The sequence below is a fragment of the Amblyomma maculatum genome, chromosome 2 (genome assembly GCF_055883805.1).
Source record: "Amblyomma maculatum isolate TAMU_Amacu chromosome 2, ASM5588380v1, whole genome shotgun sequence".
NCBI lineage: Eukaryota > Metazoa > Arthropoda > Arachnida > Ixodida > Ixodidae > Amblyomma > Amblyomma maculatum.
Window position 1 is genome coordinate 64,657,000 of NC_139345.1, and position 18,884 is coordinate 64,675,883.

Genomic DNA, 18,884 nt, shown 5'->3' on the forward strand with positions numbered 1-18,884 from the left:
GTACAGAAACGTTTGATCATTTAGTGATTACTCCATATAGATAAGTGATTAGCACACGATTTCCTGTTTTCTGACTAGTTCTCATCTTGAAGTGTAATCTGCAGGTCATTTCCAATGTTTGGTACAGAAATAAGCAACAAAATTCGTCCTTTCGCTCAAAGAACTTTTGCTCCCTTTCATATTGTAAGGATCGATGCATACCATGCGTTAACACGGTCATCAGTTCAGAAACATCATATAGACACGAAAGGCAGAACAAAGGGCACAACATGCCTCATTTTTATAAGAAAAATAAACTCCCTTAAAATGTTTTCACAGTAAAAAAGAAATCTTGAAGTCCTCGGGTAACATTGCATTTTTCGTTTTACGGTGACGCAGATAACGCGACGAGCACTTCTGTTTCATGGCAAGGTTAGCTTTGTAAACGCGCGCTCTGAGCGCGGGCAATTATCACAACACAAAGCAGTCAACGTGTTCGTCGAAGTCGCTACGCCTGCGGTGAGCGACGCGTGTTTTCCGTGTCCCACGTGCAGCAGTCGCAGCAGAACATGTACCGCAGAATAGCGTTTAACCTGCGCACGTCGAACACGCTGCACTTGCGGTCCCTGAGCAGCAAATCGGCCGGCGGAACGGGTGCCGGTTGCTGCGCCACCACGCGAGCAGCGTTCGTAACATTACACAAAGCGGAAGATGGTCTGTCCTGGAACGAGGACTCGGGGCTGCCTGTCTTGACGAAACACGGATTGTCGTAAGCACGACACCACAAGTTCTCGTTGCGCGTGTTGCGAGCACCATTCAGTGTCCTCGGTATCGGCACTTTCTCGCTCACGGAAGCACTAATCGTAGCCACGCTGACTCGCGATCCTTCGTGACTCACTGGCTGCGAGTAGGCGTGGTGGTGACCGAAAGGTAAGACCCTCCGGTGCTCTTCATCGTAGGCTCCCAGTACCATGCGCCTCCTGTTGAAACATTCGTCGACGCCGGAGGACCACGAGGCCCTCTGGCCCGTAGAGGAGGAGTGTGAGGGTGAGTACGATAACTGCTGCCGGGAGGAGAGTATGACGTCAAGAGTGCAGTTGCTCTCTTGGCGAGGAAGAGCGCGGATGTTGTCTTGAGCCTGCTGGAAGATGTCCAGGAAGCGGATCTCCGAGCTTGCGCTCCGGGTGGTGCTGAGGAGGTAGTAGAGATAGGTCTTGTAGCGTTCTTCTTCGTCGTCATCGCTGATGCTGTGGCCGGAGGGGCTGGTCCCGACGTAGAACCGCACGCTGGGATTCGGAGTGCTGAGCGCCTGTGGTGAGTGTACCACTTCAGGACAGCTGGCCCAGCGGTTAGGATTCCATGTGTCACCTTTGAAAAGACAGCCGCAAGGAATGTGACATTAGCGTACGTTAACTCTATAGGTCACACAACGACATCATGCTAAGAAACACGTCACAGGAAATCAGACGTTGCATAGCCTAAGCGTGACTGGGACAGGGTAGCACGAAACCCTGAACAAGATTAAAAGGAATAGGCAGTGCTCTTCATGTAAAGCGAGAGACTGGCGGTGTTGAATCTGCCTGCAGATGGGCGAGGTTTCAAGAGAAAAGTGTCATCGCGTTCAGTGAAATTTTTTATTTATTTAACTCACACACACAAAAAAAAACTGCCTCTGTCCCTCTAACTTGTACGTGAAAAGGCTTATATTAGAAGGTTTGAAGAAAGGCTGGTTAAAAAAGACCTCTATCGCAACTTCGGGCTTTTGAAAACTGGTCGAGCTTTTTTTTTTTTTTTTCCAGTGACATGACTAATTCGTTCCATCAACTTTTTGCAGCTGACCACCAATTTAGTACAATAACTTGCAAAAATGAAAGTTCTCTAATTGTGTGCGGCGTGCAGTTCAACATAACCGCTAGCTTTTCCTTACGCAGACCAACAAGGAAAAAAAAGAAAGGTTGGTGTCTAAACGAACTATTAGCCGCATGTGCCTTTCCTCGCACATGAACGCCGAAATCGTGCACCTGTGTCCGATTCAATGAAGTTTGGATGCATGAATCACCGGACTAAACTTTGCTCTTGAGAACCCACCTTAGTCATGCTGCTACAGTTTAAACGGCTGAAGGGAGAAGCAGTATGCAGGTGAGGTAGCAGAAAGAAAAAGGCGCCTTACAGAGAAGGGAAAAACAGCAGGGCAGAAAACTGAAGAGGAAAAAGACAGAGAAGGTGGCATGAATTGTACAGATACAGCCGGTTAACAGGATACATCGAAAAACGGTGGTACAAAAATCACACAGTTTTTTTTTTTTTTGAACTGAGAAAAAAAAAGTAAAATCTAGTATTTAAAACTTTGCATGACACTAGCACAAAGTAGAGGTTATTTCCCTTTATTCTTCTTGGGTGCATGTAAACATACATCCGAGGACATAATAATACGGATGCTTCCCCATTCGAAATGTCTTGTAGCGTCATGTTGGTTTTTGAGGTTTAACGTCCCAAATCGACTCAGGCTATGAGAGATGCCGTAGTGGAGGGCTCCGGAAATTTCTACCACGTGAGGTTCTTTAACGCACACTGACATCGTGCACAACACGGACGCCTAGCTTCTCGCCTCCATCAAAAAGCGGTCGCCGCGGCCGGGATTCGATCCCGCATCCTTGGGCACAGCTTTCGAACGCTCTAACCGTCACGATACACTAATGCAGCGTGAACAACACAAAAACACAGGAAGAAGACAATACGAGTGCTGACCAAAGTAGGCGATTAATGGGAAAGTTATAAACATGCATGCAACGTTCTCTTTAGAGTTCTGTGATGCCTAGGACAACAATAAATATTCTTCTACGTTGTTCTGCAAGTGTTCATTAATGCTCACTTCAAATTACCTGTCACTCACATTCAACTTGAGGCCGCCGAAACCGCTTCAATCTTTTGTAGAACTCAGGTGCATTCCTGCAGCAACAGAAAAAAAAAAAATGGTAGTGAGGGGGAAAAACATGCACCGTAAAACTCAAACGTCAAAACATAGTGAGATCATCCGTTTCTGGTGAAAATAAACTCCTAATTTAATAATTTATCGCTCTTGTCATTTTTTTTTTCTTGGTTACTGCTGCTTAGTTGTTCTTCGATAACCCCGAGTTCCATGGCGACTATTCAGATCGAGCACGCTTGCACAGGTATATAAGCTCCGAATTAAAAATGAAAACGTGCTTTATTATTCATCTTGTAGTTTATAAGTCACCTCTGAATAATTAAAGAAAAAGAAAAACAAAACCGGCCATTGTTTCAATATTCAGAGACACGTTTGTCTCACCCGCTACTCCGTACTTTTTCGTTCCCAGTGTATTGAAGCTTGGCAGTAACATAATTAGGGGAGAGAATACAACGACCTCGTTCTTTGAGGACAACGTTACGGCTCACGAGTCATTTTTTTTCTCATAGGCATTGCAGAGTAGGCAATCTCGGTAAATTAACGCCAAACAGGCTATCAGGTGCGGCCTACTTAAGTGGCCTTTTTGAAGGTTTACGAAAGCGCGGAAGCATAGCTTCGAACAGGGCGCCACCGAGAACCACAATGAGCGATACCTTATAGCCTTACCAGCTAAGATTGATGTTCTCCGTCGGCTCATCGATGGCGGAGATGACCTCGGACGTCTGCCTTTGAAACACCGGCCTCTCGAAGGCAGGCGAGGCCGCGCCACCGCAGTCGTCGAGATCGGCATCTTTTGTTATACCTGCGTGGATGAAGCGGCCCTCTATTACATCTAGCCGGCACTCCGGAGTGGGCGGGGCACCGCTCACGAACCGAACGAACCCGAAGAACAACTTTCTTGTGCCGCGTGGACAACGGCTCTCAAGTGAGACAATGAGAGTTTTGCCAACGCAGAGCGATGAATTTTGTCGGAGGGAGAGCACTGGTATTAACAGCCGCACGAATGCACGAAACGATCCCGGTTTGTTGCTGCGCTAGCCGCCTATCTATCATCATTCGTAGGCGCACTCGTTTGTCTTGAAAAGGTGCGAATGTGCACCGAGTTTACAGGATACAATCGAATTGAAGCAAGTGAACTCTGTCTTTGAGAGCGTTCTCTGCAGACATTGACAGTGTCCACTTTCTCTATCCGGAGTTTTTGCTGGCTCACGGCGGTGTAATTCAATGAGTTGGAGGCAGACATAGGACTACCCTATTCAGCTTTGATTATCGATAAAAATATATTCTGTGGCTAGTTCTTGTCATTTGATGGTCCGACAGCAGAAAAGGCTCATTTATTGACCAAAAATGATATTAACAATTTTGCCCTCACTCGATTCATAATTGTGATGTCTAGGTAATAGCAGTGCCCAACACTGTAGGAAATGTGCGTGAAATTACAGGTATTTTGAAAGAAAATTGTTTCCGTACAGAGAATTTCTGTTATACGCAATTTACCGAAATATGTTCGAGAAAACAACAACAGCAGCAACAACAACAAGAGTAATTCTCTGTTCTCCAGCCGAAACCTGGGTTGGAAAACAAACATCTTCGTACCTACGTCGTCTGTTCAGTTTCCTATCACAAACTGATTTTTAATTGAATGGGAGATGCATGCTGATTTAGAAGGGAAATTCTATGACAACCACGAGGTGGCTGTCCCAAGATCGGTTGCCTAAAAAATTGGTGCGAAAGAAGATAAGTAGCATCGCATTTAGATCCATTTGTGATGCCTATATGGGACAGAAGAGAAGGAAGTAGTGGAGTGGCTGCCTGCTACAGTGATATCTGTTATGCATGCCGCCATTTCGGTGGCTAGACAACGGCTTCTGCAATGTCAACTTAATGTGCGCCATTGAGCGTTACCAGCGTCGACAGACATATTTTTCCGTAATGCGGCTATTGAGGCTTTCGCCTTAAATATGCTGCTTAATGACAGAAAATGGAGCATTACGTAATTTATGTTTTCTACAGACAAGAAAACATGCGAAATAACGGAAGCTGCAACATAAAAACATGTGAAATGTCGGAAAAGTATATAGAAACAAACAGAAAACGTTGTATTCATTACAAATAATTTTGCCAATTTACTGAAATTCTCCGTTCGCTGTAAATGGAAAAAGAAAGTGAAATCACAGAAAAATTAAAAACGTGAACCCAGCAGAAGAGAAAATTTCTGGCGGCACAGCTGCTAGAAAATTTCTGTATTTTTCAACAAAAGCTTGTACAGTGGCATAGCCCCTGGAACAACTGTGGGATAACTAAGAGCGTAGAGAACTGTGTCGCCGCGCACAGGGTCTTGCGCAAAATCAGCCAGCGACAACTATATGTCATTTTGTGGCCTATGCTGACAGTCATAAGCCTCATTCTTAAAACAGCTTCTTTATTGTTAGAATGTTGTAATCTAACCCTACAGTTAAACTTCAAAGCGCCTTCGGTGTAACAATGAAGCCCCTGCGAAGCTACCAAGGTCGTCAAGGCTTAGAATGAGATCCCTCTCTTCTTCCTCCGGAAACATCGAACTTTGAAGGTGTCGTAAATAGTCCACTGCGCGGCTAAAAATTCAGCTTTATGCGCACTAACGTTTGGAGAACGCAACAACGGGATCAGTATGGGACAACGGTGTGCAAAACGTTCTGTTCTTACGCAAGGTCGTGCGCCAGACTGTCTTTCAGGCATGTGCAAAGCGGTCCTGCCCTAGCAGACCTGAAAGAACAACAGCATCGCCTGGACGAACAGCAACTTTTCCTGCCTGTATGTTTCACTGCGCAAAATGTACTTGGGACCCTAAATTTCTTTCGGTGTTATTGTTTCTAACATCGACCACGAGTACACGATCAGACTTCGTTCTAGAGCAACAGTGAGCAGTATTTTCCCCACCTGACTCGCCCGAAGTGGGCATGAGTCAGAGATAAACTTTTCTTCGGCGGAAGCATGTGTTTGAATACGTAGTGATAAGGGTAGATCGATAGCGGGTACTTAAGGAAAGCAGTGTCTACATGCCCCATATGTTCAGAAATGTTCTAGAACGTGCGTAGCGTTTGCGCTAATCTACGAGCGTACGCGCACAACCGAAACGTGTCTAAGAGCATTTCCCAACACATGGCAAACTATGTTCGATTAAGTTTGCGCAGTGAAAGGCTGCAGGGTGAAAGTGTCGGCACCGTCTCGTATTTTATTTTGTCTAAGCCTGCCGCACAGGTTTTTAAAGCAAAAAAAAAAAAAAAAAACGTGGCGATACTTGTGCACCACATCTTTCGAAACCTCGTCTCTACCACGCGACTAGAGATGACTAGAGACCGCATCACATGACCCTCAGTCCACGTGGGTTATGTCCGAGAAGCGCACGAGATCGTGATTAATAAACAGTTTTAGGTAAAGGCAGGCGTAGTGACTGCCACTTCATGACAGAAGACTCGACTGAGTCACGGGGAAGGGTTAAATGAAGAAGTGAAAGAGGAGGATAAAAAGAGGCCATAGTGGGAGGTTTCGGGTTAATTCGAACCTGTACGTTTTTTTAACGTGCACTGACATAGCGTACGAGTGATTCTTTTCTCGATTCTTTCTCTTGCTTCCAGCGCCTTCTGTAAGCCAGCATCGGTACGGCAGTCAGCAAATGACATTTGTTCTTTGGCTCCCAACCATGAAGTCAGAGGTCGCAACTATATATCAACGGTCCAGTAGATCAACAACTTAGCAACGGCAAATGAAATGAGTAAAGAAAGTCTTGGACATGGGAATTGTCTGTCACGGCAAGCTACGCTACAAGCGATGCCGTTCGATGTTTAAAATGCGGGCACGGCAGGTGGGGGGGGGGGGGGGGGGGGGGGCGTGAGTCACGCCTCCGCACCGGGTGCGGGTGACCCTAGCGACGCCACAGCCGTTTGCCCCTGTGGAAGGCCGCTGTACAGACATGATATCAGCCTCGGTTTCGCTACTTAGCGCTTGTTACTGGCTCTCTGTTCCATACGTTTCGTCAAAATGTTCAATATCTATGCAGTAAAGTAACAATCTTGGCCTCCTATTTATTATTCTTAAGAGAATTCGGTTGCAGAATTGCGAGCGCTTTTATCACACATTACTCCGAATAGGTTGCCTTACCTGCGGCTTTCGCGACCCACAATTTGGATGTCGGCCAGTTCCGCGGTGCCGCAGAACGCACATCAAAATGGACAAGGGCTGAAAGGAAACCTCAGTGCGCTATCCGACGTTTCGACAAGAGTGCTCGTCTTGTCGCGACGTTGTCACCCCTAGAGGTGCTTCGTGAATCCAGACCTCGGCTACTGGCGGCCAGGTAGCACTCCATAAAAGAGAACAAGGTTTTCTTCGTAGCCTGTAAATCGGTGCAAAGCAATTAACTGAACAATTTATTCGTAAAATTACTTGACATTTTTGGTGATGATTAGTAATGCTTATTGGCGCCGGACCATCTGTGGTCAAAGAGCACCAGAGACTGACATTGGATGGTTACAACGTGGAATGGCAAAAAGACATGAACTGCTGTGAATGTAAAAAAGGTTTGGTTTGCGAGGTTTAACGTTCCAAAGCGACTCAGGCTATGAGAGACACCGTAAAACGACCACTGTAGATGGGTGGGAATATAATCAGAACTCTGAATACGAAAGACAAAACGATGTGATCGCCCGGTGAGGAAACAGGTAAATGTTTAAATTGAAGAAAGTTTGCAATGAGTCAGAGGGCGGATAAATTCTCAGCGTATCTGGCTACGGCGCCCTCTTGTCCATGCCAAGAGACCCTTTAAACTAACGTACAAGGCTTCCAGTAGGCTATGACATAGGGTCAAAAATGCCTGTAGTGTGTTAAGCTTATAGAACCGCATTATGTAGATGACAAAATTACGGGCACTTATCAGTTCATTTTAAAGAGACATATTATAGAAAATGAATTTTATTCAAAATGTTAAGTGTTCTCGTCAAAGAAAATAATGAATCGAGCGTAAGGAAGAGCTTCGCATAATGTAATGCATTGTTTGTAACACTATACTTCTGGAAAACAAGCCTTTCGTTCCTTTTCACAGCGGATGCACTCGATGAGTGCATGCACAACAGAGTCATGCTGCCCACATTTATCGCATAACGGGCGGGGGTTGGACGTGAGTAGATACAAGTGGGTTCGGTGAGTGTCATGTCAGCACCACACGCTTATATTGTTCTTGTAGGATATAATTGGCAGACGACATATCTTCCGGACATCGTTGTTTCTACGGAAAGTAAAGACGACGTGAAGAGAAAGTGACGCACTTCGAGGTTGCTGTGAAGGCGGATTTTATGCGTCGTTTTCCTGCTTACTACAGCGGTATAGGGATATCCGAACGGGAAGTAGCGCTGACGAGACACTCCTGAGTGTGCCCGTGTGAAAGAGGTTTCAAACACCTGAAGCAAACATGGCCGCAGAGAATTCCGTGAATCTTTACATTGTAACAGCTTTCCGAGTTTGTTGGAGGTGGTTACAACACTCAGTGGAGGCCAAAATAATGGTTAAACACCAACCTACGGTGTACCACGTTGTCAGCTGAAATATGCAAGGATGGCATGAACCACTTGGCTTGGCTTCAGTTCTCTTGAAGCCCGGCAAAGAGCTGATGGTACGGGCTCTCTGTCTCTCTCTCACTTCCTTTTTTGTTTTTAAATTTAATTGCTTGGTCGTATAATAAAAAAAAATGGTGGTGATAGCGATTAGTAATTTGAATCGGCGCCAGCAAATCACCAACCCGGTATGAAAATGTATAGCTCTGGTGCATGATAAGTGAAGACATTTATTATTTCGTCCGCACGCGAACAGTAAAAGACCCGACAGGACGATCAGTTGTGCCAGTACAATCAAGCACGTGTACAACCGAGGACATCAGGTAATTAGAAACACTGGTCAAATGGAGGTCACGTGTGTCAGCGGCACAAAATGAGCCAGTTTGTACAGCTTCTCGGTCAAGGTAATGCACCCTATGTTTAAAACTGAAAGCTGTTTTAGTATACTTGGCCCAGGTATGGCGAAATCAAAAACAAAAGAAAAAAGAAACAGACCCTCTCAGCAAACGTTTTCAGTTACACTCTTGCCCTCCATCCCACATTTTAAGGCTTCAATACAGCGGAAGTATAACACGCGTCGCAGTTAAACCGACTTACCTTCTGATATCCACTTTCTCTGCATTCCTAGTTCCGTCGATACAACGAACGGGCACAGGCGCCTCCGAAGCAGTCTCACTATTCCACGCGACGTCACCCCCGCGTCAAAGGAAACGTTGACTTGCACCGCACATGCACACACGTTCTCTACTAATCAAAATAACGGTCACGGCTAGGACCACGACGACTGGCAGCCTTGCGAAGGGGACGCCTGGGAGCTCTGCAGAACACCTCCTCCGTGTAACAACGGCGCGAGCGAGCCGTCGTATCCCGCTATCAGCGGGGCCACTTTTGCTTGCCCGTTTTCTTGCCCGCTGCGCGAGATAATGCCGCAACAACGGCATGCAGACTTTGCTTTTCTTTTGTACTTTTCACCGATGGACGTTGCCTCCAGTGTAGGAGTATGTAGAGTGCCTGGCTCGCGCGCAGCCGCGCTTTTGCCCACTGCACGACGCGTCGGCCGATGGATGCATAGAGCGCGCCAGGACGCCTCTGCTTTGACGCGCCGCGCCAAGAGGGCAGATGTAAGTGGAGAGAGGAGGGGGATGTAGGTAAGTTTCTGCACCGTGGTTTCTGTAGGGTTGTGCAACGCCGTTGTAGCCGAACCCTGCCTCCTTCCTATCCGCAGCATGCCGCTTCGTCGGTGTGTTCTGTTCGCTTTACTTGTTCCTCTACGCGGAACTGACGCGGCGGTGTTTAGTCGGCTTTTGGAGCGACCCAGGTGCGATGTGTGTACGTAGGAGGAGAAGGAGAGCCCTCTTCGCTCTCTTAATCTATCGCTCGCTCGCTTTCACTCCGTTCCCATGGCTGTGAGGGATAAGGTTTCGGCGCGGTGAAGTTTCGTCGGGTGCCGCTCACAAGCACTGAGGGAGGATCAACGGTGAATCACGCGTTGACTCGATTTCATAACGGACAGCACGTGGGTGTGGGAATGGAGCAGAAACCCGATCACTCTCTCCTGTTCTCCAAACCACCGTTCCGTTCTGAGTAAGCGTTACAGGGCAGCAGTGCCACCAACTGCGGCGTGTGTGCGCAAATGCAGTGCAAATGTAGCGATGATGCCGTGCACTCGATATTTAGAACATCCCTTAACGGCACCGCGTCTGCGAGTTCACATTTAGTGTGCTCCGGCATGAACAAACGAATGCACGGTACGGTTATGAAATGCGGACAGCGTGACTGAACATGGCCGTCCTGACTAGCAGTATAAATACATTTTTTGTTCTCTATACAAGCAGCGTGGCGCCCGTTTTTTTCCACTCCACGCTGCCCGAGCTGTCGCAGCGACGGGGGAGGGGAATTCGATGAAGACTTCGCGTCCGCTCGAGATGCAATATGAAGAGTTACCGGCCGCTAGCTTTGACGAGCTGCTCAGTATTAAGACAATCGCGGGCTGCCGTCGTGCTCATGCAAGACAGCATCATTATGGGCTAGTTTATAGCTGATCATGGTGTATGATGTATGCGCGTGTGCGGTTTTCGGCGTCTTTAACTTTACCATGATCCCTGCTTTGTCCTTTAATTTCCCTATCGCTCCCCTATTATTTACTTTTACTGTCAACTCGATGTTCTTTATTTGCGCTAGCTGCAGCTGAGGTGGTGCTTCGCTGTTCGATAGCAGATGCCGCGTCTGGAACAAATATTTCCCTTCATTTTCTGTACCATCTTAATAAAACCATTCACTATCATTACAAGCACCAGCGGGATTCTTTGCCCTGCGTGCTTTTATTACCCACTTAACTATTTTTACGATAACGTTTTTATACATTGTTTTCACAGGAGCCTTACAACCTCGGCTTCTGCTGTGCCACTAACCGCCATGTCGCGACATTCAGTGCTTCCATCTGAAGCACATGTTATCGCTACTATATATCGCCAGTTCTGCAAGCGGGGCCCATCAGGAGCATTTATATTTGCCAGCGCGGTTAACCACGATCCAGAGCTTACATACACAACCGATCAAGACGCATCATAGCGTAGCCTTCTGTGGTATGTTGCAAATCATTTTCAACTCTGGTTGGCACCGTTCGCCAAAAGAAATATGTAATTTTTAGAACGTTCTTCTGGCTCCTTGCTTCGGATTACACATCGGTCATACTTCTCTGTAGCTTTCGACGTAATGCCGAAGGGTAGGTCATTATTTTTGCTACAATGTTCCTGTGATAGGCTCCTCGAAGGATGTCTTCCGCGTCTGGTGAAAATGTTTGGAAGTTCCCAGCTTTTACGGCGACGACGTGAGAGTATATGTATAAGCCACGGCCAAAATCAGAGAAGGCCCGTCTAGAGGCAGTCTATTGATAATATAGGCAATTACGGATGAAGCTGTACTAAATACATGTAAGATCACAATTCCATGGACTCGCTTTTACATAGCCGGTAAATTTGCCGATTTTGAGAATTTTATCCGTAGTAACATTCTTCAGATTATCGACTAATTTTGTACAGAATGTTAAAGCGAAGTTTTTGTAAGAGTTAAAAAGAATTAAAGCAAGTCCAGACTGGGGAATTGCTGAAATGCGCTCTTTTTGCACCCGCACAGGCACAACGCGGATGCCTTTCACTGAAACCGATATATATGAGAGCTTTTGTAAGCGCGGGAATTCTGCAATACGATTGCAAATAGCTCTAAAGCAACAAAACGATCATATGGCTCTCACGATGAGCGTCACCTTAACAATACCATTATAGTGCATTTTACACTTGGGGCGCTTTTGGAACTTCTTTATCAGGTATCATAGCCAGTGATTCGCGTTGCAGTTCGTGTGCGAAACTGGTGCGTAGTAATGACAACTTTTCGTTTAGGTCATTGACCACAAGGGACACCGTACATGGCACGACCTCGGCAATTGCATGCGATAGCAGCGAAACAATAAGCGGCAGACAATAGAAGAGAGTTCCGCACCAGTGCCCTTTGCAAGGCTTTTTTCTTTGTCCTTTTGCGCAGCTTAATCCTTGCCGCGTTTGAAATTAGCACCGAAAAGCGGCTCTACGCCGACTAAGACCACCGTGGTTACTTTCATCCGCCACCGAGCACTACTGCAGCTGGAATTCACGATGCACGTGCTTTTCCTCGTACTGCAAGTAGACGTACGAGGAAAAAAAGGTCGGAGATGCTGAGCGCTCGTGCACGACATCTGTTAACCTTATCACTGCCGAAATTTGTTTTCCTGAGCTTCGCAGAGCGTTCTTTCGAATTCCAAGGGTCCTTCGAACGTACTACGCAGCCTTGCGAAACCCTTACGTTCACTTGCCAGTTTCCTCGGGGGAATAGCCTAGATTGAACGACAAGAGGCGACGGCGAGGTGGCTGTCGTTGCTCTCTACCCACTGTGCAAGGCAACCACAACGACCAATAACTCTAGAGCTGGCGAGGTGGCTTGAATACGTTCTGCAGAGGAATCCTTCGCGCCGGCTCATGTGTGTCGCCTTGTTATGCCTGAGCGCACTGTGGAATGGATGCCGTCCGTCGCAAGGTTTTTGCAGGCCAAGGAAACCCACAAAGACCGTTGCCGCGAGAAAGGAAGGTCGCGGCGCAGGGGCTGTAAGTTTCAGGCCGCAATCAGAGCTCTTCAACAGTACCAGTTGGGAAACTTCCCATAGGACCCATGCATAAAAAAATGGCGGTTTTGATCGGTCAAAATTCGGGTGTATACGAACAGTGGTGGCGCCCGCTCCATTAAAGGAAACTGCGTCTAAATTGCAAACTTTTAGATCGTTGATAAATGCGAATCACTATGAAAAATAAAATTAGTTGAAGACGCAGTAGAAAAAATGCTTAAACATAACAGCCATATAGTTAATTAAGATAGAAAAGAGGAAAATGTAATTTCCAAAAGGCAATGATGGCAATAGCAAAAAACTCCTATTGACCGTGTCCAGATGGTGCAACAATTCATAAGCACCCAGAAATGCCTTAAAAAACAAACAAACAACTAGTCACTTTTTAAAGCGGAGCTTCGCAACTGGTACGATCCAAAAACTCTGGCAGCACTTGTGCAGGTGAAACATAGGTGAAACGGCATGCTGCGCCATCTAGCTGGAAGATGCGTGTACCGACGCAGATTTATGATTTCGGTTCATAAATTGACTTCAATCTTCGCCTGCCGTGACTCGTTGCATTGCGGGCGATTCGCGCACTAAAATAATCGCTAGAAAAAGATTGTAAGGGCAAAAGTTCCTAATTCAGAAGACGAGGAAGACCAACGTTAAACTCATAACGAAACAGTTATGCATGTAAAGGAATTGTTCAGAGAAAAGAGACCAATGTTGTAACACCGTCGTCCATAGTAATAGGTCCACAGGTTTTGATAAGCAGTCCACCAGCATGAAATAAGCATTAAATTGAGAGAAAGAAAGGAAACCAGTTTGAGGAAGGGTGGGGTTGGACAGAGCAGCGTGCTTCTGACCTGAAACTCCGCACTGAAAAAGTAGGACTGCGAATGGCGTCATCATACCATGAAATGCAGACAGTATTGTGGGTATATTGCCCGCACATACTGCCACACTGGATTAAAGATATTGCTCACTGAGCTGTTCGGCCGCAAATGGTCCTCTACCCTCCGACATCTTTTATCAGTATCTTCCGGCCGTCTTCTTCCCCTGCCCCACATTTTTTATAACTTTAAATAAACTCATCATGAATTCATGTCAAAATGCTTTGAGGTATTTATTAAATTAGGCCGCAACGTAGCACTCAACGACACACAAAATAAACCTATGTACTAAACAAATTTTGTTCTACGGTTAACTAGTGTGCATTATTTAGCGGCACTACAGATAGATAGATGGATTTATTTAAAGCAAAAGGCAGAGGTTGACCGGAATAATTCAAATCTGGCCTGCTACTCTGCACTGGGGAAGGGGAAGGAGAGAAGAAAGAAGGTCATGATTGGTGACGATGTGGGAGAAGGCATATGAAATACATATACAGACACAGTAGCTTGCTTTACAAGCGCGAATCAAGTCCGCTGGCGTACAAAAAACGGCAAAGCTTGCAGCCAACGTCAACTCAAAACCATCCGAAGCCACGATGTAATAGTTCACTTAAGAAATCACTAATAGCAAGTAATTGCGGGAGGAAACTATCAACAACAATTGAGGAAAAAATGGATGCAGCAACTGCAGCGTTCGTGCAGATATTTTTCTTTCTTTTGGGGTGCGGCGCAAGGCTGCCACGGAGCAGCTGCGTCTGCCATGAGTTATTAACGCAGCAACAGCAGAAAATACCTGCGACGCCATGCCAACAGGCTGGGGCTGCATCTTTCTGCCCCGTATATATGAGTCGTGCTCTGAACAATGACGTCATTTGTACCCGAATCGAAGCACATGCCTACAACCTTGCGAGCGCTAACTGACGCTCTCCTGGCTCGAAGAGAGTAGTTCCGCACTGAAAATACAAGCAATAGTAATTTCACCACATACAGTACACGCTGAGTTTATAGAGCGTTTAGATAAAGAAACCAGACGCGTTTTGCCGCCAATTTGATACTGCAGCCCTACAGGTGCACTGAGGAGCTAGTGCTGAATCAGTCTTCTCACTATGTCTCCCGTTGATATGTACGTAACCTCTAAAGGGCCAATGATATGCACTTAAATGGAAGGAATACAGCCGCTCCCTGACTTTTCAAGAAATAGCTCGTATTCTCCTGCAAAAAAACTTCAATGTTGAAGCTTCTTCAACCATATTCATATTGAAGGCAGCGCAAAAAACAAATACCAAGGATTAGAAGCGCTCGTGTTGTGTCCTTGGTCCTCGTTTTTTGCTCAACCTTCAATACGAATACGATTCAATTCGCCCAACTTTCAACCTTACTTCTACCACCTGCATAGCTATAACGACAGCGGACTTTACAGAAGCCGGAAACGCTGTTATTAAGGACAAGCCTCGCAGTTTCACCAGCAGCAGCGCTTTCAGCAGTTTCGTGAAGAGGCGCCGCGCAAACCAGGTCAAATGCTACATAGATGTCTATATCAGGCGCAAATATGCATCTCCCGTGGAGCGCAGAATAGAAACGAAGCCTTCACATAATGCATGCAGAACCTTCACGCCCGTTTCAGAGAAACTCCAAGAGCGCGCGGTACTTAAATTAATTGCAGTAAGCTAGGTCATGGAAGACGTGTGACGTGGTATTCTCTGAGTTGCGCACTCTCGGTGACCGAAAAAAGAAACGCGATTGTGAGACGCGCTCTCGAGGTATTCCTGCAACGCTCGAGAGACCTCGACGGGCCGCCGCGGGGAATCCTAGGAGCTTTTTCGTTTCAGAGTCAAGGGTAAGGTAAACGCCTGCTTTGCTCGTTGGTGTTGCCTGCCGAGGTGCCTAATCACCACCGAGCTCCCACGCTGCGAAGTCGTGGGCGTCCGGTGGCCAGCCTCAGCATCGGCGAGCCTTGTGGAGATTCATGAACTCGCGATGCCTGGCTAGCGCAGGCCCACGCAGATGAGTCTCGATTCCCGTGCGGGCGAGGAGAGCCATTTACATGGTGGGATGTTCTCGCGAAACTATTCTCCTCCCGCAAGTCGCGATGAAGACATTCGTTTAAAAGCAGCTCGTTTGAGATTTGAACGTTTCTGCTTTTGCTTGTACCTCTCTCTGTCAGCATGGGTGCTCGAGTCGCGGTACCATAGGCCTCGAAAATCCGAATATGAGAAACAGCGCACCAGCGGAAGTACGGCTGAACAGACGAGAAACGTAGCCATTTATTCTCCTGGCCTTGAGTCACTGGCCTGTTTTGCCCTGAGATGTCAAACCAATTCGCTCATCTATGCTCGTGTTGTTTAATGGACGGTTCACAAGCAGTGGTGTCACTTAGATCTACACAGTCGAATAAGAACCCCTGCTTCCCCATAAGGAAAAGAGGCCTCTGGCAAGGTAACTTTTACTGTTGGCATACCTAACTTTCGTCCGGCCTAAATTAGAATGTGCTTCATCAGTATGGGACCCTCATCAAGCTAACCTATCGTTAACACTAGAAAAAATTCAAAATCGCGCTATCTGCTTCGTATATTCAGATTACTCATACCATACTAGCGTGTCTGCTTTAAAAGCACGAGCCTCACTACGTAATCTTGAATCACGGCGAAAAATGTTTAGATTGTGCCTTTTCCACAAGTTTTATCATTCATCTTTAGGAGCATCAGTCATATCACCAGCTCATCGTCTTTCCAGTCGAATTGACCACCACAAGACCGTCTACCCTCCCCCTGCCAAAACTTCTGCTCATCTCAGATCATTTTTTTGTGAAATCATCTAGGGACTGGAACGATCTGCCGCCGGAAGCCGTGCACCTTATCAACCCCATCAATTTCAAGAAAAAGATCGAAACTATAATTTTTTAACTGTCATGCCCATCCCTCATGTATTGCCCCATAACAGGGGTCTTTGAGGTAAAATAAATAAATAAATAAATAAATAAATAAATAAATAAATAAATAAATAAATAAATAAATAAATAAATAAATAAATAAATAAATAAATAAATAAATAAATAAATAAAAGTAAAGTTGTTTACGTCAGAAAAACGAACCGAAAAAGAAGGTACCTCGGCTGTGCAGTCAGAAAAGGATGACTCAAATTCTAAATGAAGGAGACGAAGGTACGCAAAGACAGAGAGATATAAAACTTTAATAAGAGCAGGCGTTAAATATTCGTCCCAGGTGGTCAGCCTCCTCAGCTCAGGAAGCCGTGGACCCGAGCCTTGTCCCTGGTCCGCTCGACGAGACTGCACTGGTCATCCAGGCTGAGGTTAACAGCTGGGTCTCCCACTGCTATTCTGTTAGGTCCCTTGTGGTTATCGTACCTTGCGGTCCCTTGCATCCCAGCACCATATGTTGTAGGGTGTTTGGCCCGTCGCATAACGTGCAGTCATATATGTAGGTGGTGGGCGATATCCTATGTAGTAAGGGTGCCGTGGACGTGACTGTTTGTATTTTTTCAGAGGGTGGCTGCTTCTCTGGTTAGTTTCGAGTGAGGTGAGGAATATTTTCTTCTGTCAAGGAGGATGCCAGTATATTTATTAGGTACATCCTAGAGAGAGAGAGAGAGAGAAAGAGAGAGAAGGCAGAGAGGTTAACCAGGAAAGCTTCCGGTTTGCTACGCTGCACTGGGGAAGGGGAATGAGGAGTTTAAAGGAGAAAGATAGAAGAGAATGATAGGAAAGGTAAGGCGGCGAGGAGCATAGTCACATTTTCTCAATCAAGTTTGTGAGGTACATTTTAGGTTCTTCGAAATCCCTCGGGAAGTGGTGCCTGATTAGCGTATCATCGGGCTGAGGCGTTGACGGCCTCGCTTGCTTCCAGGTGGATGTGTACCGGAATCCATGTGATGTAAGCGTCTGGAAGGTAGCGTGCTGTAGTGGAACGAAGGATTTCAAGCGCTATGCTGGAAATTCTTCCCTTTTGGTAATTCCTGCATGCAGACTGCGAATAACTGATTATTATGACATTTTCATTGCACGTCGAGAGGGCTAATGCAGTTTAAGCCTCTTCTGCAGCGTCGGTGTTATTTGTTTGAATAGTTGCAGAGACCTTGTATCTTGAATCTCTGACACTAATGCAGTGGGCTCGACTTCCCGGGTATCTTGTTGCGTCAGTATATCTAGTTTTCCGATTGTACCGTGCGCTTTGCAAAGGGTCCGAACTCTTGCCTAGCGCAGGTGTTTGTGGTATGCAGGATGCATATTTCGTATGGAAGGGGGGGGGGGGGGGGGGGGAGGGGCTACGGTGACATATGAGCTGATCTCATCAGGGATGCGCTGCTTGGTGCATTTTGGTTCAACGCCTAGTCTGTATCCGAGTTTCTTGAGGGTTACGCGTCCTATTTCAGTTTAAGCCTTCCCTTTGGTTGACTCTGTGGGCCTCGGCAAGTTTCTCCACGTGATGTGGAGGCCAAGGTGGAGGAGGCGTTGTGTAGAGGCACGTTCACATGTACCAGTGGCGAGTATGACGGCTTTGCGGATGAGTGTTGAGTTTTTCCACTTCTGCTTCCTTTAGATTCAAATACGTTGTTCCGTATGTTATGCGGCTTATGATGAGAACCTGGATGATAATACGCCGCGTGGCCATCAGAAGACGCGGTATGAAAGTACAAGATACCATAAGCAGAGACAAAAACAAAACAATTGGCTGCACCCTTAATTAAGCTCCGTCTTTAAGCGTAGCATTAATGACTCCCGTTTGCGGGTCCCCGAGTGGATCCTCGTTCGAGCACTTGTAATTTGCTACTAGCGCAATCAATTACCCTTTAATTCGTGCCTCTATTATCCTGCATAAATTTGTTAACATGAAGTCGTAAGTTAAGCAGTTATGGGAAAGACTGTGTGCGATATATGTACATACCTGTAAAGCTCCGCTTTACCCAAGCCGAATGGACATGACTCTCTGAGAGGAATCGGGGTATAATGTCTTATTCCTCTCCAAAGAGCACAGGTTCGGCCCCATCTAACCTTTCGAACGAGAAAAGCCTGAGCTGGCAGCACCTGCCATGTCATGCGCTCTAGTGACGTCACACAACCCGCCGACCAATCAGTGCCAGGCTAACTAGTTCACCTGCCAGCTACAATCTGCCAGAGTCATGACCGTAATTTTTCACTCATAGCGCAGACAATAATTTCCTTAAGAACGGGGCCTTTACCACTTGTTAATACCTCGAGCAAGTTCGACGGTACAAAAAAAAAAAAAAAAAGCAAACATCACATGAAAAAGCTTAATTTAGATGATGCCATGTTGCATAAATACGTACTTATGTAGAAATAAATTCGATGTTTCTGACCAAGAAGTTCGCACCCGCACCGCGAAACA

General features: G+C 46.3%; 1 protein-coding gene across 2 annotated transcripts in view; it reads right to left on the reverse strand.

The window, feature by feature from the left end:
- Positions 1 to 249: 249 nt before the first annotated feature.
- Positions 250 to 18,884, reverse strand: part of LOC146198833 (uncharacterized) — a 30,876-nt gene continuing 12,241 nt past the window's right edge. The window contains exons 1-4 of one of the 2 annotated variants that reach the window (XM_084594323.1): positions 9,091 to 9,729; positions 3,575 to 3,710; positions 2,873 to 2,928; positions 250 to 1,347 (exon numbers count right to left, since the gene is read on the reverse strand). In XM_084594323.1, coding sequence (XP_084450449.1) covers positions 488 to 1,347; positions 2,873 to 2,928; positions 3,575 to 3,710; positions 9,091 to 9,115 — 1,077 coding nt within the window. In that variant the 5' untranslated portion in view covers positions 9,116 to 9,729 and the 3' untranslated portion in view covers positions 250 to 487. Of the gene's footprint in view, positions 1,348 to 2,872; positions 2,929 to 3,574; positions 3,711 to 9,090; positions 9,730 to 18,884 lie in introns of those variants that run through there. The other variant, XM_084594324.1, reaches the window with a different exon arrangement.